This window comes from Macrosteles quadrilineatus, unplaced genomic scaffold, assembly GCF_028750875.1.
Source record: "Macrosteles quadrilineatus isolate MER2022 unplaced genomic scaffold, UCM_ALF_1.0 Scaffold_6__1_contigs__length_79288215, whole genome shotgun sequence".
NCBI lineage: Eukaryota > Metazoa > Arthropoda > Insecta > Hemiptera > Cicadellidae > Macrosteles > Macrosteles quadrilineatus.
In genome coordinates, this window is record NW_026542599.1 from 8,891,044 (window position 1) to 8,915,414 (window position 24,371).

Consider the following 24,371-nt stretch of genomic DNA (forward strand, 5'->3'; position numbering starts at 1 on the left):
AAATTTGTTCACTCAAGAATAAGCAAGCTTTTTTTAATCGGTTCGATTGACAGATCCATACACAATTTGTGAATAGAAAAAAACTTGAATAAAAAAAGAGTTAATATTTGCATTGGTTTGATGACATACGCGATATCGTGCTGATTAACAATTTGTTCGTGCATAATGTTTTTTAATGTGAAAACAATGTATTGCACCAAGTTCTGTTTGGAGATTCTCTAGCTAGATCACATAATATCATTTCGTGTGCATAGACTCAAAGCCACTTTGGAAATCATTAGTACCACATTTCCATATTGGGTTTAGTTCCAACGATTCTTTATCAATAAACCAACGGCTTAGGGAATTGACCAAAGGATTTGCCAAGCGTATCCACTCATATAATATGACGTCGTATCATGTAACACCGCCAACTGTTGGACAACTTTTCATCAACCACAAGATAAATTGTCACACGATAAATAAACGTTGAAGAAATTCGATTCGATCCGTGTAATTGATCAGATTGGCGTTGCTTCATCGACGTTTCCTGAGTCCAGTTGTTCAGCGGTTCGGCCAGTTTGACCGGTGTCGCCGCATATGGAAAGCTGCATGTCCACCTGTACGCTTCCTGTATCCCCCCTCTCCTCCCGCAGTGCTGGTCCAGGAAGGTGTATAATACCCCTGGGAACTGTCTTCATCACCAACAGGGATGCTGGATGTGAGGGTCTAAGGGTTTCTAGGAAGCCTTACGTTAGAGGAAATTCAATTATTGATGATTCAGGAGTGGGCCCAGTCTTGATTGGCTTTTAAATGGACCTGTCGAACCAGCTGATCATAGTCATTAATTAAGCTGAGCAGATAAACTTGTTCTATTCTACATTCTTGTGCTTTAAAACACGCACATTTTGTGTGACGGTGATGTTTTAATAGAATTGAATCGAAAAATAAATTATCTGTGGTCACTTACTTGACTTCTAATGCCATGGTTGATCAAATGAATCAGATAAATCATGCATTACAAATGTTTGCTGATGCCTTACCTTAAGTATTGCTTTTACTCTAACCAGCCTTGAAACAGAAATGTCAACTTCGATTCCTTCCCTTCCTAATAGGAATTTGTTTTTGCTTCTGGTGACCAGTAGTGTTCAAGCAAGAACGTAATTTTGGTCCTCTTCGTATTCGATTAGGTCTTCTTCAGTAAGCGAGGTTTTGGATTTTTCCTCTATTACTCAACATGATTAGATGTAAGGATATCAAACAAGGAATTCACCATACAGAATTTTTTAACAGTTTTATTTATTTGTCATGTCAATTTGGCTAACAAAAAATCGTTATTCTTGATGTACAAACAAACCCCTTCAACCTTTACGAGTAAATCAGTTCCCCAAACAGTCTCCTCAACAAAGCGTCCTGAAGAGGGCATTTGACGATGAAATACGACCTTACACGCAGTTTTACAGCCCAATTCAACTAAAATGTCGACTGAGCTGTTGGGATTATTTATGAGCCTCGAACCAGACCCACCCTCCGTCCCTAGCCTCCAGTCAGGCCCTTGGAGCCATTAATCATCACTTAATCGTCTTTAAGTCTAAATCCCGAGGGGCGACGGAGAACCCTGAAAACCTTCTGCCTTCAGCTAGAGTTTGAAGCTTGGGTTTGAATATTCTATTTATACGTGTTTGTAAAGAGCTATAAACAAGGGCTGACACAATTTTAAGATCTCTACGCGAAAAGGAGATGATTTTGGTTGCAAAGGGAGGTTTTTGATTAATAAAAGAACTTAAACCTCCTACAACCTGTATGAACCTGTGTGTGGATTTGCAAGTTTTATATTCTTTAAAATATAATATGAAACGTCAGTACATAAAATAAACAAATTTTAGAATAGAGGTTTATATAGAATCCCATTTTTTGTAAAGTATAAACTTTTGATTGGAACAGATACGTGAAATACGTATCACTCGGAGTTAATGTTTTTATTTAGAGGTATGCCAAATTTTAACTAAGTCTTTAAAGTTTTAATTACTTTTAGACCCCTAATTAATTTTTGTCAATAAAGGAAACTCAATGAGCAATGAAAACAGTTGGTCGCTTCAAGAAAAGTATCAGCAAAAGGTCTTTACCAAGCAAAATCCGAGGGATCCATACGAAGTAAAGTTGGACTTCCAGTCTCTTCGACGTCTTTACTATTCCCGATCTCGAAATGCCTTAGAACACAGGTCAAGACTACTTGTATATACTTAATATGTGAGAAATATTTTATCGATTGGATGCCATGTCAGTACGCAAATTACACTCAATTTTGCTTCGTGTACATTTTTTATATGACCATTTTGTTCCTTCGCCACTGCTGGGGCCGAAAAGAATTGTTAAGAAATTCGTTGACTGTGTAAAATTCCAATATCGATTGTGACGGTAGCTGTTCCAGCTCAATATATCTGCAGCATATCCAGCAGCATATCTGAAGGACGAATTCCTTCCATCCTTGGTTCATATACCGTTAACAACTTAAAGATGCAGTACTAGTTTTTGGGAAAACTATTCACAATCAGTTCTGCTGGGATATAACTTGTGTAATCAACCCAGCTGTACACGTCAATATCACAATGTCAACAACAACATGTTTGCCACACTGGATGTTTGTTACTGTACGGCTAGGCCTAGGTAGGCGCCGAGTGCCTCTTGCTCAACACAACGCACGTCGTCGCCTGGGGCCGCGGCGCTGTGGATGGTAGATGGGCCACACTCACCCCGCGTTGGGCAAGTTTTACATAACAGACAATAATTCTAGCGGCAAGCAAGTCTGTCCGCGGTACTTTCACATCTGTCGATGTCAGCTATTGTGGCCGGCGCGAATCTAATTAAACTTAACACGTAACGTTCTTCGGGGTGAAGATCAAGTACCAAAGTTAACACGAAGTGGTTAGAGAGGTAGTCAGGGTGTAAGTTACGAAGTTTTTTTGGATTAGCTTTAGCTTTTTAGGTAAACCGGTTTTAAAAACATGTTTGTAGATATATTGGGAACTCGTCCTTCTAAAAAGGCCTTCCGAAGTCCGAGACGATGTTTTTTTTCTGTTTAAGTTTTCTTCGGAGCAGAGAAAAGGTACTGATACATATACAGTATTTTGAAAAAATCAACTGAATTTAACTGAAGATTTTCTAAGCTAACTAAACGATTTAGTAAAACCTTGTACAAACTTCTATAGTTTTTCCAGCCTCTAAAAGAGCTAATCCTTTCCCTTTTCCCATCCAAGATATTCAACGTAAAGTATAAGTAAATAAATATAAATGTAAGGCTCTAAATCGAAATTCAAACATTATTGAATAGCCAGTGTTCTTTTTCTGAAGAGGCCTTGCTCCAAGTTAGCAACTATGGAGCTTAACTCCAACCTTATACACTGTTACGTTGCAGTTGATCCTTAGGAGTGGAATGGAAATCGTGTGGTGTATTCAACATTGACCTTTACTTTGAAGCCAAAAAGTCATAGGTGTTATATACGTTAACCAACGACGGATTTTTAGCCAACTTTGTTGGACAAACGAAGAGTTTAAGGGACAAAATCGACTAAAACTTGACATCTAACATATTAACTATCTGTCAACCAAGATTTTGTCTATTTTGCCAAGTGTGTTGTAAACTTGCCTATATGGTCGACGTTTTGGCGGTTGTATGCAGTGTTGTTAAGATGTTGTTTTGTCTGCAGATGACGGAGGCCAGATCGCGGGTCTAGGATCAGCCATGTCCTGGATGTCCCCCAACCTCGCCTGGCTGCAAGTCCTGCTCAGCCTTCACGTGACTGCCTGGCTGCAGAACGCGCCACCAAACATAGTCTTTCATCAAAGTGAGTACATTCTACTTGTAGCTCTACTGTGTGGTATCACAAAATAGACTTTCATAGTGGTAAACTCAATAGCTGGGCGACCGAGTGTTTTTAGTGCTTGATTCGAGTAGTTTTCAAAATATCTCAGACCCGAGATGGCTCGAAACAGAGCTCAGATTTCCTTTATCTTTGGACTTGTAATAAACTGATATGGTTGAAGACACAGTTACACAAGGCCTTACACTCCAGACACATTCTTCGTCCATATTTGGGTTATAATACGTCCAGAAATCACAAATTTGTTTAGTAAACTAGACACCAAACAGCGTCCAAAAAATTTTCCTAACGAGAACGTGTACTCAATCCTTAGATGAGCGATGCATCTTGGATGCATATTTTAATCTGAAATTGTATATGCATTGTGAGCGTAGAATAGAGTGAGATGACCTTTGTATCTTTGGTACTAAGATCAGCTGTTTCTTTAGCAGAATAATCAAAGAAAGCTGGTCCGACTTCAGATCTTTCAAAGACTACTGATATGACCTTTCACGAATATTAGAACGGAAACTGTATGGATCATAAACATAAACTAATTATGTCACTGACCCGAAAGTAAACATATTCTTTCGTTCTGTCAAAAAACGCCAAAACCAGCTGTTATGGATATTAGTATGGCCATTTGGGCCTGTGACGTCATTTGTTTATTTTTATGATCAATACAGTTTCTGTTCTTTGTGCAAACAGATCGAGCTACCAAAACAAATCCGTCACCTCATCCCCATTTGTGTCATTGAGTTATGTGATTGCTAAATTTCCAGCGTGCAAAACACGAATATGTACAAAATAACATTTAATTAAATGGGCACTCGCAACGTTTCGACCGTTCTCGTGGTCCGTTTGACATTTGCAATCATTGCGGTAGCTAAATATTGCCAATTACATGAGTAATTTCGACACGAGCCGTTACACACGGTGCCGCAAGGAATGTGTAATCGCTGCGAGTGTTCGTGTTTGTGTCGGTGTAGATGTGTACTATCAATTATGTTTGTGTACGTAGTTTGATGCGGAGGCTCCAGATTGTTTGCAAATTACTGCGGAAACAGGTTTTGTCTCGGCGTTCCCGTTCCCGTTACTCCGTCGATGGGTGTGCGATTGCTCAGGCTGGAGTAGAATATTGTAGAGGTGGTGTTTTTGTAAATGGTTATGCAATGTGAGGAAATAAACTATTGTGATTCGGACGTTTTCTGATTGCTTTCTGGGTCATTTTCTTAGTTGATGTTGGGCTGTAAAGGTTAATTCACCTAACAAATTGATTCTGTGGTTCACTTAGTTTGTGGGGACGTCGCGAGAGTTAGTCTTGAAAATAATGTTTTTGCTAGACCCTTCAATTTTGTTGTTTGCCCCCCTCGGGTTTGAAACCCATAAATCGGGCGGTGTCTTATCCCAAAATAATGTTATGCCTTGATTTGGCCTGATTGTCGGGATTCCATATGCAAGAAAGTATCCATATCTTAGGCGAAAAGAGTAATATCTTAGAAGGAAAAAATCTACCTCACCGTATGGATCTCAGTTTTCGAATATCATTCTAATTCCAATTGTAGAACCATTTAGTCTTATTTTGCCTTGATGAGCTATTTTTTTTCTGATTTTATGATTTAAACATATAATATTTCAAAATTGTCAATTCAGATGGAAGAATAGTAAGACAAATTGACGAAGGAAGCCATATAGAACAATATGTGGACGTGATTAGGCAATGTATCAAATTCTCTTGATAGTGAGACATGCATCATAATTTATTTTGTCAATTCATTTGTTTCTACAATCCGATCTGGCCTGTGATCTGTGAAGAAGGCACTTAAGCAAAATCCTCCCTACATAGCCCATAACGTAATCATTTATCACATTCTGCCATAGGATAAACAAAATTGCACATTATTGCCTTTACCAATTTAATTTCGCAATCCTTGACGGCATGTGAGCATTGAGAAAGTCGTTTAGGCAACATTAGAAGGTAATCCTTAAGAAAATACCAAAAATTGCACATGAGGTGGTCATTTAGCACATACTCTAGATGGTTGAACAAACTTTCAAAGTTTACAGCTTTGCCTTGTAAATTAAATTCCACACAAAATCAGCTGGACCTCTGATAGAGACGTCATCCAGGATTCAGGAAGACAGTGCTGCATCCCGAAGACAATGTTTCATAACGGAGAAAGCATCAAGTTGCAACTGCCTCAGCTTGGGTCGTATATCTCCACTAATAGTCCTCAGACTCGTCCGTCGCTAATAGAAAGCGAAAGTCGCGTGTGCAAAAGGTGGATCGTAAATCTTATTATATTTCCCTTAGCGGTTTCTGAATTGCCGCGTTTTCTTTGCCGTTTGATAATGAGAGGTTAAATAGCCCCTGGGGGGAGGATTTCTCATTTTTTGTGATAATTTTTCGTAGTTTATGTTTCAATGTTCATTGAGAGGCTAATGTAGTACTTTTTTATACCTAAGGTAAAAATAATTATTGGAAGTCCTAGAGATGAAGTCAGTAGTGCATTCTGCTCACTGTCAGACTTTTTTGAGGACGAATAATCGAATGTATCGATGTTGCATTAATTGTGGGCCAAATAACAGACCAAAAGTAAGTAAAGGCCTAAAGAAAAAAAAACAGAGTAAACCCATCTTGGAAGCTAAAATGTAAACAAATTTCGTCTTGTGTTAGCCTAAGTATTGGTGAATTACAATGGATTTACTTCCATCGAAATGTCTTTTAAACCCTCATTTTATGACCTCACCCTTGCATTGGTCGCTAAGCTTGAGCATTTTTGTAACCGACTCCCTTGTAGTACGTTGTCTAAATAAATCTTCTAACTGTGTGTTTCACTTTACAGATGAAGAGCCTGGCTGGAGGTTCTTGGGCAATGAGTCCTACACGGATCACTTCACGCTTCTACAGAAGGAGCACTCGTCAGTCCTCATTGGAGCGAGGTAATCAAACATACACTTTATATATATATATATTGATATTTATATATATATATATAAATATCAAGAATGGTTATTTAGCAAACTTTAAAACAATTAAAAACCAATGCGTGCGCAAAGTATTGGTTGTAAAAGTGAGATGGGCGTTCCAACGACCATAGGAGATCAGAAACCGTAACTGGAACACGTAAACAAACAAACAAAGCTTTATGTTTAGCTTTCAAGGTGTCGTGAACTACCTATAGTTAGTCATAATAATGAAATCGTATATATTGTTTTTGTTGTATTTGTAAGGATGAAAAAGCTTAAGGTTTATTGCAATTGTTTCCACAAACGTGGCTTGGGTCTCTGAGTCGTCATCGCTGCTACTGACTTTATAGTTCCGGTAGTGTCTAATAAGACCACTTTATTATCATGTAAATAACTTAAATTGGGTTCTATGTAGTACTATAAAATCAATTCATATGTTTCCAAATTCCATACAAGTTTTACTTCGGAGGGAATCAAAGTTATAATGGACTCCGGAACACCTTAGTTTATAACAAACAAACTGTAGTCAGCAGCCAACTTTGCAAATGAGACAATAACAGTGGAAAGTAGGAAAATCTCCCGGGATTGCTCCAGTCCCAAGCCATGAATATGTTGCCAAAGTTGTCTATTTTATACTGACTCAGTACAATGGAACATTGGAATACCTTGGCAATGATACATCCAATAGTTATTTTTTTAAGTTTTTAATTTGTGGTTTCAAATTATCAATTGCCATTACCCTGGAGACTTCATAATGCTCCTAGTCCTACGTGATCGCGAATCAATCGTGAATAAAGAATACCTTCCACGACCACATAGGCATTTTGATCGTCACTGTGATCGCGGCATCGTCGTGAATATCTTCCAAGATCATTGCAAAATCATCTAGTTATGTCTTTACCAGTTTCTACCTATGTCATAAATGAATTTCTTGTCCCGTCGCGATTTTAGGAACTCCAGGAAACCCTCTAAGCTACATTTTATCATCACGCCTTACAGTGGACAGCAAACGGCTCACAGGCATTCTTTGTGCCGATAAAAAAGGACGCACTCTAATACTCTAATTTGGTCGGACCATTACAAATCAAAGTGGTGTGTCCTAATCTAGAATAAATGAGTGTGAGTAGAGTTGATTGCGGGCGGCATGAACAAGTGGGGGTTAATTAAAGAGAAGTTGCAGAAGCAAACAATAGATGGCAGCAGTTTAGAGTGACTGGCACAACTCACAATGGCTCATTAGAGACTGGAGTCAGTGCCCTAGGTTGGCAGTTGGCACACATGGTGTGATCAGAGCAATGGCAATCTCTTGTGGCGAGGTTACCTCACCTGTGATGAGGTTTGGTAACCTTGGTAGAAGTAGACGATGTGGGGTTAGCAACATATATGTGGGTTGTGAAGACGGTGTGGGGATGGAAAACATCAAGTATTTTGAGTAAAAGGCGTTCACTATGTGATCAGGAAAGGGTGATGTTTTAGGGTTAGAACTGTATGATTAGGAGTAGATGATTTTCTATGGTCAGAACACACAACTATCAGGAGTAGGAGATACAGGATTAGAACAGGCCAGATGATCAGGAGTGGATGAGATTTTAAAGTTAGATTAGAGTACATAGTGATCAGGAGTAGAAGAAGTACTTAGGGTTAGGACCGCTTTAATGATCAGGAGAAAAAGATATCTTAAGGTTATCTTAAGGTTGGGACAAATTATGTGATGCCGAATGGAGGATTTCATAAGGTTTAGAACACATTATGTTATTAGGAGTAGATGATGTTTTAGGACGCTGATGCATTGTAATATCAGGAGTAGAAGATGCTGCTTGGAACATAAAATATGATTAGGATTTCGTAAAGACGGGTAGGCCTATGATAAAAGAAAAGGAGATTTTTTACTTTCATAACATCTGGGTAAGAGAATTTTTAGGGTTAGGACACATTTTAATCAGGATAAGATGGTGTTTTACAGTTTTACCTCACCAAGTGATTGAGAGTGTTCAAGGGTAAGAACTGAACAGTAAGAACACATCAAAAGGCTACTGGAGTAAATTAATTTGATATTTATTTGCCGTGTTGGTTGTTAATGCATTGTAAAATGTCTACAACAATAAATGATTTTGATTTGATTTGATTTGAAAACATAGAAAGCCATTGAACAAAAGTGGTTGAGAGAAGACGTTTTAGGGATGAATTAAGTTACAGTAATATTAGGGTAAGATTTGGATTGGGGTAGATGTTATGTTTAAAAATCTCGTTAAGAATTTGAAGTATTGTTAAAGGTACGTGTACAACTCATCTACAATGGTGAAATATTAATTATAGATATTCTGTAATTAAATATCAAACAGTTCTTTAACAGGTTAGAATTTGATTTTTATAATACTTTAATACGATGGTCAATTAAATTTTTGATGGAAAAATTAGACTAGCATAAAATAATCTTTACCACATAAATCATTAGTTTTAGTCCTAATTTCTTTCATGTAAAAATCATCATTACATGTTTACTATTAACTAGAATAACCCTATATCTTAAGACCATTAAAAACACATATTTCAAAGAATCTAAATCTAAATTTTGGATTTTACAACCAGTCAAAACTATACCTCTTTAATTTTGGCAAATCTTTTTATCTTCAATGCTAAGAAACTGTAGTTATTTTACAGAAAGAGTAAGACTTTTATAGCAGTATCTGCTTTGTCATAAACTCTTGTGAAGCTCTTAAGAGAAGATCGCCAAAACTGATAACTCCGAAATCGTTAACTCCGGTCTGCTACATTTTATAAATATTTTAACACTAGCTTTCCCACAACTTCCCTATATTACAAGATGCTGATACATCAACTGTAATATTAAGATTTAGGATTAAGATGTAGGAGTTTTATTAAAATACAGTACTGTGCAAGTAGTGGTAGATATATTTTTTAATTTAATTTATTAATTTCTTGTCTTGTTTCAGAAATTACCTGTACAACATTAGTCTGGTCAACATGACCGAATTTGTACACCAGGTTGGTATCTTAAATAATACTTAGGTTTTTGTAGTATAATCATTCATGATTTTCTTTACGACCCATTTTTAGGTTATTTCAATCATGGATGAAATGAAGCAAGAAAATAATTTGTAGTATTAACGTGATCAATTTCCCTTTTAATGAAAAAAAGATTTTTTTAAATAATGTGTACTATTAGTATACTATTGAATTACATTTTTTGGAGAAAGATTTTATGATAATATGGCGAAGGGTAGAGATTGCATTTATTCTTCAATTAATGTGTATAATTTCAATGTGAATACAAATTATTTTCCCACCCCAATTAAGTTACTTTTTTTCTGCGTCTTTTTTGTTCATACTTCCCCCTCAACCCTATAACTAAATTTTATTTTCAAAGATAAATTACCCTCGCTGGTACCTTAAGTGCTGTTTTGGGGTTACAACCAAGCTTGTTAACCTTTAGACTTGTACTTGCTGATGAAATGTCAGTTAAAAGTTTGTCAATTTGGGTCTAGCAATACGAAATGTAGCTGTAATAAGTGCATGTAAGGAGTTAAGTAAACTAAGGTTGAATCAAATATCAAAACACCCCTGTCGCAGCGAACCTGCAGTCTAGGGGAATATTAATTTATCTTTTTCAATAATTTATGTTATAGCTATGTATAGAATAAACAAATTTGCCAAATTTGATCAAGTTATCATTCTAACGAACACATATATTTATAAACAAATATGAATTTGAATGAATGGCACTTTTGACGTCACCTCAAAACGAATAAATCCACCTGGTCTAGGTCTTACCATAAGACCTACGGTAATAGCTTATTCCCTATATGGGAAATACGCTATAATGTTTAAACTTTAAACCATTTGATTTGTTATTTCGCAACATTAACTGTATTATGGTGTTAATTGTTACAGAGGATATCATGGCAACCCTCTGGCGCTCACAGAGAATTGTGCTTCCTCAAAGGAAAGTCTGAGGTAAGTTTTACTGTCGGATTGGATTTGATTATTTGACTAATTCAATGTCGAATCTTAAACTATTTCATGTCTACAGCACATTATTGATCAAATTGTATGATGTATCTCTACACATTATCATTTTGTGTTTTCTTTCAGGACTGTTTTGGTTGAATCAAAATTGTAATAGTCTGGATTATCTTGTGTATAAATTAACTGTGAGACTTTTCGGATTTAGCTGCTAACACTGGAGCTTAAAATAAATTTTTAAATATGAAAGTGGGAATGATTATTTCACAAGTTCATTGAGAATTGGTTGCTCAGTAAAATATACAAGTTATTGTGTGGTTTGAGTGTTTTAAACTCTGGGTACCTCTATAGTCTCAAATAGCTTGGTAACTTAGGCAATAAGTTATTGGTTTTATCCTGAGAAAACTCAACTCTTTGATAGGTAAATTATAATCACAACTCAAGATCAGTGGGCTAAGTAAAAATGTCATGGCTAACAGACACAAGTATTTAGTTATTAACAAAGCTACACAGATCACGATACTTAGGTCTATTCTATCCTGTCATATAGAACTAATTTCAATGGTCTTGAAATCAACATTTCTTGGTTTTTGCCTGTAATTTTATGTTTTTGATCATATTTATGTTGTTTCTTTGCTAGTTGGTAGAAAAAAATTCTTCAAATTTTTTTATCAAACACCTATTCAAATTTTAATTTGTAAATTGCACATTATGTCTAATTGTATGTTTTTTATCGGTATATCTAATAAATTGGGTTTTTCCAGCACGACTGCCATAACTACATTAGGATAGGAGCTCGCACTGATGAGGAGCATATGATTGTGTGTGGAACCAACGCTTACAAGCCACAGTGCAGAACGTACAGGCTAGGGGTGAGGAAAAGCGTAGATTCTTGTCAATAGTTCAAGATATGGATAATGTAATGTAAATTAACAATGTAACAACTGTGTTGACCAAATGATTGAATCACTTATTTAACAGCTGCTTGTTTGCATTAGCAAGATAGAAAACAAGCTGGAAATGGTTTTGAGCGGTTATTTTTTACATGAAAAGTATGTTTGTTTTTTAGTATGGTTTATTTAAAAAATGGTGCAATTGTTCATTACACGGGCAAAAATTTCTTTTCAATCCTCGCTCAAGAGTCTCTTTACGCCCTATTGATGAGATTTACTGTTTTGTGAGGTGGAAGATCTTTTTGGCTTTCTTTGGGAACCTACACTAGCTGTATGTGATGGTTGGAGTAAAAAATCTTTCTAAGTCTTAATGAGTCATTCACGCAACACTTTATTTTTGAATTTGGTACTTTGATAGCAAGATATGAGGCATTTCCTCTGAAAAAGTCTTATTAGATATTTTACTAGTGAAGGTTATTCAATAGCTTCAATTAGATTAGGTTATTGTGGCTTCAATATTGGCTTTGTTTGATTCCGAAAATGAATCACTAGTTTTTTAACTTTGTAGTTGATTAATAATTCGAAGTCTGGATACTTTGTGGATGAAACATACTCCTTTATAAATTTATCGTTGTAGATCAGCTAAAGGCAATTTGTAAGGCATTTAAAACTCACAATGCTTGAGTACATTGATATCTTTGCTTCATGGTATGTTTTAATATATTTAAAGTTGCAACAACCACATAAGAATAATTCAACTACTGCTTGTTCTGTGGTATTACACTAGTTTAGTGTTGTCTAACAGTTTCAATGTTTGTTTTCAGCCTGATGGTGGAGCACTGGAACACCAGAAGGAGACGGAAGGTCAAGGATTCTGTCCTTATGATCCGACACACAATAGCACAGCTGTAGTCGCAGGTTAGTTACTCGCTTGTACTGAATAGGTGCCATTGACTACGGATGTGACCACAGTTCATAGCAAATTTTAATTGTGTATATTTAATTGAATCTGGGCTATGTGGTGGCTTGACCTCAGTGGTGTAGAGGGGCGGAAACGTTAGGGGTAGGGTAGGTTCCCACTCTGCTTTTACAAAAAAAAAACCTATAATATATTAATTGGCGACCGCCTTAATATAGGTGGCTCATCCTATTTTGTCCACACTGTTTTCTCTCCGACTTCCAATCCTAAATGAAATTGATACTTGTTTTTTCCAACCAATTTTGTTTTATCCAAAGTTGTGTCCACATACGTTTTGTTCCACTACACCACTGAGTAACATGGAGTAAACAATTAATTCATTCCTTGTTTAAGTGGTACCTAGTTTTAGGATAAAGGAAAATTAGGTTAATTTATTTACTTTTAGTTGCCAGTATACTTTAGTAGGCCTTCCACCTATATGGACCAGTTTAGAAAAAAACAATAAAGAAGAAAAGAACAAAGCTTTTCTCTTTTTGGTGGAGGGTGGAAAAAGTGGAATATTTGAACCAGGTGGGTAAAGTTGGTTGTAGATTAGAAATAAGCTTACATGAGTGTAAAATTAAAGATCTGACTTGAAAATAAGCAACTATAGTAATAGTCAATGGTATTAGCCTATGTAGCCTATACTCAACACATTGTAGCACACACATGTTCATTTACTCACTGATTTATTGAAACTATATGTAAGTATAGTGTATTTTAATCATAATTGTGGTTTTAATAAATGAACAGCTGATAACAAAAGAATACTTTTGACAGATGGGCAGATGTATTCTGCGACGGTGGCTGACTTCTCAGGGTTGGACGCTCTCATTTTCCGAGAACCTTTGAGAACGGAGAGATCGGATCTAAAGCTGCTAAACGGTATGTTAATATTATATGTATTATATTCACTAGGTTTTTGCCAAGAAGAATAATTATTGTTGTCTGTTTATTCACAGGCATAAATTTTAAAAGAAACAATAAGAAAACTTTATGAAATGTAAATCTTAAAAATGATCTTTATCTAAAAATTAATATTGACAGTTTTTTATATGTTTGATTGATTTCAATAGTGTTTCCAAGCATGGCAACACAATCGTTGAAATTTCTATTTACAAACTAATTAACTTGTCCCCTTGACTTTTTATCATAATAATCTTTCCACTACTTTTAATCAATTGTCTAAATCTAAATCCATTTAATATAAATAAGAAATACTCGAGAGTGCAACTAAAATTTTCTGTTAGCTTTTAACAGCTGTTAATGATCTTTATGTTTTACAGATCCTAACTTTGTCAGCTCAATGGTCTACGACGAATATGTTCTGTTCTTCTTTCGAGAAGCTGCAGTCGAGTATATGAACTGTGGAAAGGTATAAAAACATATTTAAATTATGTATTTAGCAAAAATGTGTATGGTTCATAAATCAATATGCGCTAAAACTATGATTTTGTTGTGGTCTTATATTGTATTTAGTAGTTAGACTCATACTTTAAAAAATTAAAATTTTCACACACCACTAGAACATGTCTTTCTAAAGAATAAAATTTTGTTTCCAATTATTCTAGTTTGTAAAAACCCATAAAAGTGTTTTCTTAGGTTTATATTTAATACTCCTATCCAACATAAATACACAGATAATATATTTTTTCAAACAGCAATATACAGTATTTATTTAGCATACCCTAAATTTAAAAAATACAAAAAAATATTGAAAACACAGCTCAATAAAAAGTTACGAATCAGTTCTAATGTGATAACATGTTACTACATATTAAAATCTATCTAATTACTCATCAAATTATCATTCTGTCCCCTGATACACAAAACCAATTTTGTTAACTTGCTTTTATAAAACAAGATTTTCACAAGAAATATGTAAATGTATTGATAGGCCAATAGTTAACGTTACTTGACAACGATTTTAGCTTTTCAAGAACACAGTATGTTCAAAAGGTTAAGACATTGGAAGACAGTCAAGTACTTGCAGTACTTAAAGACCCTACCAATTATTGACACACGATTTGTTGTGCGTTTGAACATTCTTAACAGTACCGGTAGCTATAACTTATAAGTGTCATAAGCACGATAAAAAAAATTCACTGCCTTACTGTCCTAGCTAGAAATTTTTTGGCTTAGCTACACCGTTTGCAAAAAATTATGCAAAAGTCAAACCTTTGGAATTTTGAACTATTTGACATTCTACCAAGTGAGTCTACCATTTTCATGACTGTCTTTCAATGTGCTTCCTATTACAATACCACATACAGTAATCTTTATGATATTACAGCTATACTGAGGATTGTAAGGAGGTCAGTTGTAAATGTACCCCGACTTTTGTCATGAACCCCTCTCTTCTAATATGGTCTATCTGTCGATGCGCCTGTCATGGTTGTTTTTATGTCGTGATGTCCGTAAATGTATCGTGGACAGTGATGTATTGTCTCAATGTTTGATGTTTCCCATTGTTGCAATCGTTGAAAAATCTAAGCCCAGTTATGGTTGGAATGTACGAAGGCTTTTTGCTTTGGTTTCGTCAAAAAGGGTATACCTAAGTGTTTTCCCTGACAAATGTACTGAGGTTTTTGTTCTGTGGAAACTGGATTTTGTTATGTTAATATTTTGGTTTTCAGTCCTTAAATTAAAGTTTTTGACCCCTAATCGAAGTATGTGTGAACTGAACATTTTATTCCAGTTTGGTTGGTTTTGTCATGATATTCCATTGATGCATGTTACTTATAAAAAAATATTAATGTGTAACAAAAAAGAATAAACATTTGTATTTAATTTTTTGTTGATTATTGGTGTGTTTTATTTTTCAAAATTGACTTTTCGTCTTTCCTATGAATTGAAACTTATTCAAGGTGTTTCAGTTCCAATCTCCTGTAAACTTTTACTGGGTTTTGTTGATTTTGTGTAAATATTTTACAATTTCAATTAAAGCTTAACACTTTTATAACAATTTCAACAAAATAGAATTTCATAGTACGACAGATTATAAAAGACCTTTATTTTACATCTATAAATCAAAACTAGGTCAGAAACAACACTAACTATTCCAAGCTAGGAGTATTGCTTTTACACTCTAATTCAAAATGTTTTACCATAAGAAAAATTATGTTTCATTGTTTATGTACGGTATATTCCATAGAACTTTCAATCTTACACCTTGGTAACAATTAGCAAAGAATTGCAGAGACCCATAACAAATTCTACGGGTATGTTACAGGTAAACCAAAATAGTGGATATTTCCTTTTTGATTAAAAGGTGTGCTTTGTTTGTTAGCCTAGTGGTTAAAAACCTATCTCTCGGATTCTTTACTAAGAGGGATGGGTACGATTGTACCATTGTACAAAATGCCACTGGTAAAAACACTAAAAAGGTCTGAGTTTGGTCCTTCTGTGAACTCTTTTAAACCAGCTGACTGCCGAGATAGTTATGTACAATATCCGGTTTGTTGTGTAGGTGGTGTACTCCAGGGTTGCGAGGGTCTGTAGGAAGGATAAAGGAGGACCTCATCAGTTCGGAGACAGATGGACGTCCTTCCTGAAGGCCCGACTCAACTGCTCCGTTCCTGGCGATTATCCCTTCTACTTTGATGAAATCCGTGAGTTTGTTTTTCGTGTTAAAACTACAGTAGACCCTGGATAACAAGTCTCTCATGGGGATTATAAAATGTGACTTGTTATCAATGTTGTATAGTTAAGGGTGACATAAAATCAAGGGTATTTGAAAATGACTTGTTATTGAGGGTTTTCTTATCAAGGTTTCACTGTGACTGCATATTAGTCCGATTTCAGCACTCATTTCCTTCAGTATGAATAACAATAAATAATTAAGATTAGAGGTATAGTTACTAGACAGTGTCGTGGACAAATAAATTCCATCAATTGAATGTTTGTCTTACAGAGGGAGCCAGTGAGGTGGTGAGAGGTCAGTACGGAGGTGAAGGAGCGGAGTTGGTCTACGGAGTGTTTACAACTCCGGTCAACTCCATTGGCGGCTCAGCAGTGTGTGCGTTCAGTATGAGAGACATGATGCGGACGTTCGACGGAGAGTTCAAAGAACAAGCCACCATGAACGCCAACTGGCTGAGGGTCTCTCCTTCCAAGGTAAGTCGTACGTTTGGTTAGCTTTAATTGTAAGGATATTCAATTTGCATAATATCTTTGGAGTATGGATAGTTTTTTGTCACCTGAAATTGTATGAATAGAGATAATGTTACACATTTTTGAGTGAACAAGGCTCAAAACCTAACAATCTCACTAAAAGGTTACGACCACAAAAATTTGAACTATAATTAATTACATTTCTAATCTTTAATCCAAACCTGAACTTAGAGTCTTCTTTCCTATCCATTCTCCCTCTCTTAGCTCTAACTTCTCATCGCCATTCTACATCCTTCTGACTATCTCACACTTTACCAAAGATGTCAAGTAAGTGTTAGTATTGAAATTTTAAACACACACAATGTTAAAATGTTCAAATTTAACCACTCAAAAATCAAAATACAATTTATCATCCCCCCAATCTTTCATTTTAACCTTTTACCTTCTCCTTTTAATCCCCACCTTTCCCTTCACCTTTTATTTTTGCAACCTTCCCTACCGGTTTACTGTCTCTTCCTTTTATCCCTCCCCATAGTCTACTCTCTAGTCCACTTTCCCTCTCCTCCATAACCTTCTTCGTGAACACTTCCCCAACAACCTGACCGTAAATTAACCCCTCTGTATGTTCGACAGGTGCCAGAGCCCAGACCAGGTCAATGTGTCAATGACAGTCGTACACTTCCTGACGTCTCTGTCAACTTTGTCAAGTCTCACTCTCTCATGGACGAGGCTGTCCCGTCGTTCTTCAGCATTCCCCTCCTCGTCCGCATCAGCTCCCAGTAAGTATGGTGTAAATGTTCGTCACTAATTTTAAGTTTTGAGCTCAGGTTTATTGGTGTATTTTGAAGTGCAAAGTGGATGTGAAAATTTATTGGATGAAGTAATATTTATAATGTCATATCCAAAATGAATTACGCTAAGTAATAAAATACATCTCCCAACACTACTGCTAAGGTTATATAGAACCCCTTATACTGTAAACATTTGCAAGATGGTTAATGTGTATTGACATTATGTTTCAAATGCATGGGATTTTGATCGGTTTAACTTATCTTCAATGGTCCCGATTGGACACTGAGAAATTAAAATATCCTTTTTTGGAGAAATAAATCAGCGAAATAAAATTCTTGTAAAAATTCATTAAGACTAAACGGTTTGCAGAACTTTCTTTATTCAGAGTTTTTTTTAAGTTTACTTTATTCCAAACAATATTTAATTGATACCCAGTTTACATCAAAGAAACTTCCTGATAAATCGTTACTCATACACATATTTTTAAGATAAGTTTGCATTTCTTATTCAATGAGTTTGTTCCAATTCTGTGTATCTTTTCAGGTACAGGTTTTCCTCTATCGCTGTTGACCCTCAAGTTATGGCTGTCAGTGGAGAAGTGTACGATGTTATGTTCGTCGGGACAGGTGAGATACTGTTTGTTGTTGATGTAGGGAAATTGTTTAAAGTATAGCCTCACGCTTATTAGGGAGTCTACTATTTTGTATAATACAAATTGCTATCAAGTGATAATGTATTTTCCCTCTCCGACCTTGACCAACTGCACAATGTGGATGGATAACTAACTCGGAAAATAATAAACAAAAAACAAAACCATTGTAAACACGTTGAAAATATGTATTTTTTTAACACATATATTTTCAATTAACATTGTTAGTTGTAGTTATTTCACAAGGAAATTGTGGGTCTAAGTGATTTATTTGTACTTGATCGTCTGTAGTGAAGGTCAAGGAATTTGAAGGTCAGATAATTGGAACTCTGTTGGCACTTAATACTGTAGAAGTCATTGACCAAAAGCAATTCAGCAAATGCTGTGCTAAAACAAGATTTTATTCCCAGTACATCCAAGGTATTTGTAGTAATACAACTGACGTTTATGTTCCCGCAGACGACGGCAGAGTGTTGAAGGCAATCAACATCGGCCAGCGTGGCAGTGAGCCGGCAGTACGCAGCGTGGTGGTGGAGGAGCTGCAGTTACTGCGTAGCTCGGAGACAGTCCGCAGGCTCAGTGTCGTCAGGGTGCCAGGGCAGGAGGATAGGCTACTGGTAGTGTCAGATGACGCTGTCGTCTCGGTGCCTCTGCATAGGTGTGGAAGTGGGAAAATCACAAACTGCAGGTATTGGAGACATTTCTGTGGGAAACTAAGCTATAGACGTGACCCCAGTGGGCTTGGACTAGTCAAAACCGAATCTTAAAACCCTAAAAACTTTGGAAAGGTTTCGGATTGAGATTTGATCAGTCATAAGCCTTCGGTTTTTGGTTGCCTCTTCACTAGTTTGTGGATACAATCATAATCAAATTTTTTCATCCTGTCTGCTAAAAAAATGTTGTGTAATATTCTTACAAAGAAACAAATCGATTTCATTCCTCTCAAATCGTAAAGATGAATTATTGTCATTTACATTATCAAGCTTTGAACTTCAAGCGTTTAAGCTGGCAGCAATGGAGCAAACAGATCACCTCTTAATAAAATAAGTTGATTACATTCTAAACTGCAACAGTTATCATAAAGCTTAGCTGAAAAAAGAGTTCTATTTTAGGATAGATACACCCTAAAGTCACAAAACATAATATTGATACAAACACCAGTGTTATGTTTTTGAATGTTTACTATGTATTTATTAGACCATTGTCTCTAATTTTACTCATGTAAATTAGGTAGAACTCAATTTTTTTTAAGTTCTTCGATCACCTGACTTTCCTTCAAAATACTATTTGCAGACTTTAATTCTTTAAGTAGCAAACTGTGCCTTTTGCGAGTGTATATGTGTAAAGTATTTTCTGGTAAATGAGTTGTGATTTCATAAGGTTCCGTTTTGATTGTCTAGTGACTGTATCGGCCTACAAGACCCGTACTGTGCTTGGGACACAAGATCTCGTCAGTGCGTGGCTCACGGAGAGAACAACAACAAGAAACATTTCTTACAGAACATTCCCCGCGGGGAACATAAGGCCTGTCCAGCACCTAGTGAGTGTTTAGTTATATTAACTGTAAAGTGTTTTATTCTGCTATTCTATCATTTATAATTGTCTAGTGCTTAAAACTCTGCTTTGTTTTGTAACTTTATATTGGTTGGAAAAGTTAAAATACACTTTTTACAAGTTAGGGTTGAATATAGACCACAAGGAGGGCTTATGTTTTAAAGAATTTTGTTAAGATATCAGGTGTATTCCTTCTCAGTGAGAAAGAGTCCACTCATAAGCTCTTGTGGAGTGTCTGAATAAAATTTTTCTATCCAATAAAAACGAGTGGTTTTTTTATATTTTAAAACTTTGTACTCATTGCAAAATTTTTGTTTCAGCACATGTCATGTCAGCCATGGCACCTCAACCTTTGGACGACAAGGATATAGGTAGGTTTAACGCTTTTTACTTCTTAAAACGTGTGTTTAAAATTCAGTTACAGTAAGACTCTCTCTCATTGAGATCTGTTTAATTAATTTGTCTTTCTGCGTTTGACTCAATAACGCTGCTTTTTCTATAGCCAAGTAAGTCACAGTTGTTTGGATAGCATTGTTTGGTTTTAGTAGATGTTATTACTGTACTTTGAAACGTTGTGTAAGTATTGGCTTGTGTTGTTATTTTAGTATTGGCTTTAAACTCTCTGTAAGCGAATTTACCTTTTTGGGAATAAGTGATACCGTAGGTTTCACGGTAAGACCTAGACGCGGACGGAAAGAAATTCGATTAGTCTACAGGTTTGCTGCAGCGGGGGTATTTTAGTTCTGACAATGGTTTTTTTTCTCCAGGTGTCTGAATGAGAGAGAGAGTCTTTTGTAGTAATGTATACAGAAACAATAGTTTAACATGTGACTGTTTTTTTCTCCGCTTGGCTTTGCTTCTTAGTTAATTTCCCCCCTGTATAACTGAGACAGTTATAAAGTATTAGGCCTACCAAGTATAAAATACAGGGGGTCTGTATTTTTGAATTAATATATTTAGACGCACCGAACACTACTACAAACTTAACATACATATATGTAAAAGAAGTTCCCCTGAGTATCAGTTAATTCTGACACATTAGGACAAAATAACGGGATAAAAAGTAGGTTTACCTTTAAAATACGATTGCTGATTTAGTTTTTTGTTTTGACCGCCATTTTGTTTGGATCAGTCAGAATTAATTGAAACTCAGGGGCAACACCTTTACATATGTGTTAGTCATGACTGTAGAATTTCAAGTCTGTAGCGCGCTCTATACATCTGTCATATCAACTAAATAGGTGGAACACCCGGTATATCCTATCAATAAAAAAATTAACTTTTTGAAAATAGAACATTATCAATTCTTATTCAAAAGTACCACCTTCAGTTATGGTTCTTTAGAAGCACATCTTCACTATTATTCCCAACCGATTTACTTCATTACCAAAACTTTCCATTGATGTTAAAAAAATAAAAACATTAAGCAAAACAGTTCTCTAATAGTGACAATCATCAGTAGACATTCTTTACTCTCTTATACCAACAGTGATAGAAAATTTTTACACGATACATCACTGTACACGACTATTGTTGTTTGTTTGTTGTTGTCTTCCTGACGTGCTTGTTGTTGTTTTAGATGAGCAGTGCCCGCAGTGTTCCGCTTGCAATCCTTCCCCTTGTACAAACTGTAAGTGTAAATATTCAGACTCATAACCTAGTATGTGTTGTATGTGTTATTGCACACAAAATACACCATTGATTCGTTTGTTAGTGTGTATGAATCTTTTAAAAGACTTTGTGTTTTAGATAAGCATATGTGGGGTCTTTTATAGTTGTAGTTTTGCAACTTCATTTTGTACATACTTTTATAAACATGCTAGTACATGTATGTGTGGTGTGTAAGATTACGCGTAATACAGTATCGATAATGGGTTGATTATTATTGCGTAAGAATGTGTGTACATGAGTTAGTTTGAGTAATACTTGTGTCACTTATGCGTTTACAATGTTTATGGGTCTTAAATGATTTTCCAAATATTCCAAAAAATATTTCCTGGATTAGTATGCATTTATTTATTTTCTTGGAAGAAAAATGTATTAAAGATACACAATTTTCAGGAAGAAAGATTCCACATTATTGCTTTTGGGTTAGTTCCAAAAAATGAACTCTCATAAATAATCTAAAAGTTGTAATTTTACAATTCTTTCATTCAAAACAAATTGATAAAATTATTTTATGATATGGTCAAAAAAACAATCGAAATCAGTAATTTACATCATCATTCTGTCAGCGGCTCATTTTAACTGTGTTTATTTTCACTCTAAAACATTCTTCAACTTTAACATGAATAGAATGTTTACTTCTATCCATAGTAAAATATAGCACACTCTGTAAATAGCTGAATTGTGTTAATTTCAATGGAAAATTGGCTACAGTTTGTCCATATATTGTGTACTACAATACACATTGCCAATGTTATAAAACTGACCTGTGTTTCTTTTGCCCACAGCTATCGACAGCAACGCCATCCCCAATTCGGAGAAGATTGTGATTTACTCGGCCGACACTCTAGGCATGGCCGTCGCTACCTCCGTGTTGGCAACATTGGTGGTCGGGTTCGTCGCAGGGTATTTGTTCTCTCGTCACTTCCGCCACGAGAGCAGTTACTCCAACATGCCTCTGCATAGCCATCAGCAGCTCAACAGGTAAACATGAATTTTTCAGTTGAAGGGTTTCCCTCTAACCTCAAAACTGAAAATGTAGCACTTTCAATTTGTTAAAGAGGTAAAGATTGATTGATGGTGTGATGAGTCTAAATAATGGATTAAGAAGTTTTCAGTTATTGGACTTAAGCTGTATAAAAAGCTGAAGAGTAAAAGATTATTAACGTCATGCATTAGGGTGTGTTGCTACCCTAGCAGATAGCACCTCGGAGACACGTTCTATTCTTAGGTTTTTGGACTGTGTGTAACAAACCATTCTTTGTAACAAAATTGTATATCAATACCTGTTAAATAATACATAGCCTAGTCAAACAATTTGTTTGCATAAAAAAGTAATAAAAACATAGCATTTACATTTTTTACTTTATAGCCTAAGTAATGATGTCGTGTACATAGTTTGTGATTTGAGTATAACGTTTTTACAAAATATTCTTTTTCCAGACTGACTGATCCCAACCTGAACGCTGAAAGCTCATCTTATTTGCCTCCCTGTGCCAACAACAAACCCGCAATCAACCTGGTACTGAACGTGCCGCCGAAAAATGCCAACGGCAAAAACGCCAACTCCTCCACAGACAACAAACCTATTCAGAAAGTGAAGAAGACTTATATCTGATACAAGGATTAGCACACAGTGTTACTGCCTTATTGTGAAAGTGAATCAAATGCCTTCCATGACTCGAAGCGAATTGGACTGACGAAATACTCATTTTGTGATCCTGACTAGACTTTTAGCGAGCGTTCCGCTATTGTATATGGAAAAGTGTTAATAATTACCTAGATATAATTCTACGATTGCCAGTAGGTTAAGGAGAAGTAATTGTATAAATATAAATAGCGAAGTTTTATAAAGTATAATATTAGGGTAAGATGTTACATTCCATAAATTAGAATTTTAATTTTTATCACTGAAAATCTAGAAATCGCATGCCACATAGACGTAGGGTAAAAGAAGACTGTGATTGTAAATGTATGAGTTGGAATCGGTTTTAAATTGTAAATTCCGAAGAGCTTTTTATGTGTTATATTTTAACAATTTTATATTTCAGTTGTAAATTCAAGTTTGTAGATAAGATTCGCTCGAAGCGAGTATTTATTGTGTACAGTAAAGAATTATTTGTCCCACCCTCTCTTTATCAGTTACTTATCTTGTAACGCACATATAATATTAGTGGTTGTCTTATTTTGTAGTTACGTCTTGAGCTCAGACAATAAGTTAGTTTAGTTGAGGTGCATCAGATACAGACGGCTATTCCGCTTTTTGTTTACCGTGGCTTTGACTTTAGACTAAATGATCTCAGTTTTTGGGTATATACTAAGTCGCCAGAAACGGTCGGGGATCATTTATTTGGGTTTTCTTTTCTTATGTTTAACAAAAGTGAAATGATGGTAAGCATTTCTTGAGACATTCACATAGTGAAAAAAATCTCTTGTTGGTCAGACCAAAAGTGAATTAAGTGAATTTTTCATCTTTCAAAAAGTGAAAATTTCAACAAACTGGAAGTTTTCTTTGAACTTTCTGGATTTCAAATTCAGGTAAACAATGATTTTTGTATCGTAGAAACATACACGAAACCCCAGTGGATGCTTCAACAGGAATCTTATCATCTTGTCACTTTACTTAAAAAGTAGATGTCTGTGTTATTTCTGAATTGTTGCTCTCTGTAAATATCTAATTATTTGTAAATTGTTTTTATTTTGTAAGTATTGCTGCTGGATATTTTTAGCCTCCTATACGAATGTTATCATATTGAAGATCAGTATTTTGGGCTGAACCTTTTATTTTTGTAAATGCTTTTATACGATGTAAACAAAACAATAAAATTTCTTTTTTATTTTAAGACTTTTCGTTTCCAACTTTACCCCTTTTTTAGAGAACAACCACAATTTCATCAGCTGCCCTTTTCCTTTGGGATACATTAAGGAAAAATTAGTGGATCTAAGTTATCCAA

General features: G+C 35.5%; 1 protein-coding gene across 2 annotated transcripts in view; it reads left to right on the plus strand.

Moving 5' to 3' along the window:
* Positions 1-24,260, plus strand: part of LOC128996696 (semaphorin-1A-like) — a 105,025-nt gene extending 80,765 nt beyond the window's left edge. The window contains exons 2-19 of one of the 2 annotated variants that reach the window (XM_054422133.1): positions 3,687-3,824; positions 6,686-6,782; positions 9,764-9,815; positions 10,722-10,784; positions 11,558-11,665; positions 12,511-12,604; positions 13,425-13,529; positions 13,931-14,019; positions 16,114-16,255; positions 16,558-16,760; positions 17,391-17,536; positions 18,093-18,175; positions 18,658-18,886; positions 19,599-19,738; positions 20,073-20,123; positions 21,332-21,382; positions 22,206-22,401; positions 22,861-24,260. In XM_054422133.1, the coding sequence (XP_054278108.1) occupies positions 3,722-3,824; positions 6,686-6,782; positions 9,764-9,815; positions 10,722-10,784; positions 11,558-11,665; positions 12,511-12,604; positions 13,425-13,529; positions 13,931-14,019; positions 16,114-16,255; positions 16,558-16,760; positions 17,391-17,536; positions 18,093-18,175; positions 18,658-18,886; positions 19,599-19,738; positions 20,073-20,123; positions 21,332-21,382; positions 22,206-22,401; positions 22,861-23,035 (2,127 nt within the window). In that variant the 5' untranslated portion in view covers positions 3,687-3,721 and the 3' untranslated portion in view covers positions 23,036-24,260. The remainder of the gene's footprint in view (positions 1-3,686; positions 3,825-6,685; positions 6,783-9,763; positions 9,816-10,721; positions 10,785-11,557; positions 11,666-12,510; positions 12,605-13,424; positions 13,530-13,930; positions 14,020-16,113; positions 16,256-16,557; positions 16,761-17,390; positions 17,537-18,092; positions 18,176-18,657; positions 18,887-19,598; positions 19,739-20,072; positions 20,124-21,331; positions 21,383-22,205; positions 22,402-22,860) is intronic. The other variant, XM_054422134.1, reaches the window with a different exon arrangement.
* Positions 24,261-24,371: the final 111 nt, after the last annotated feature.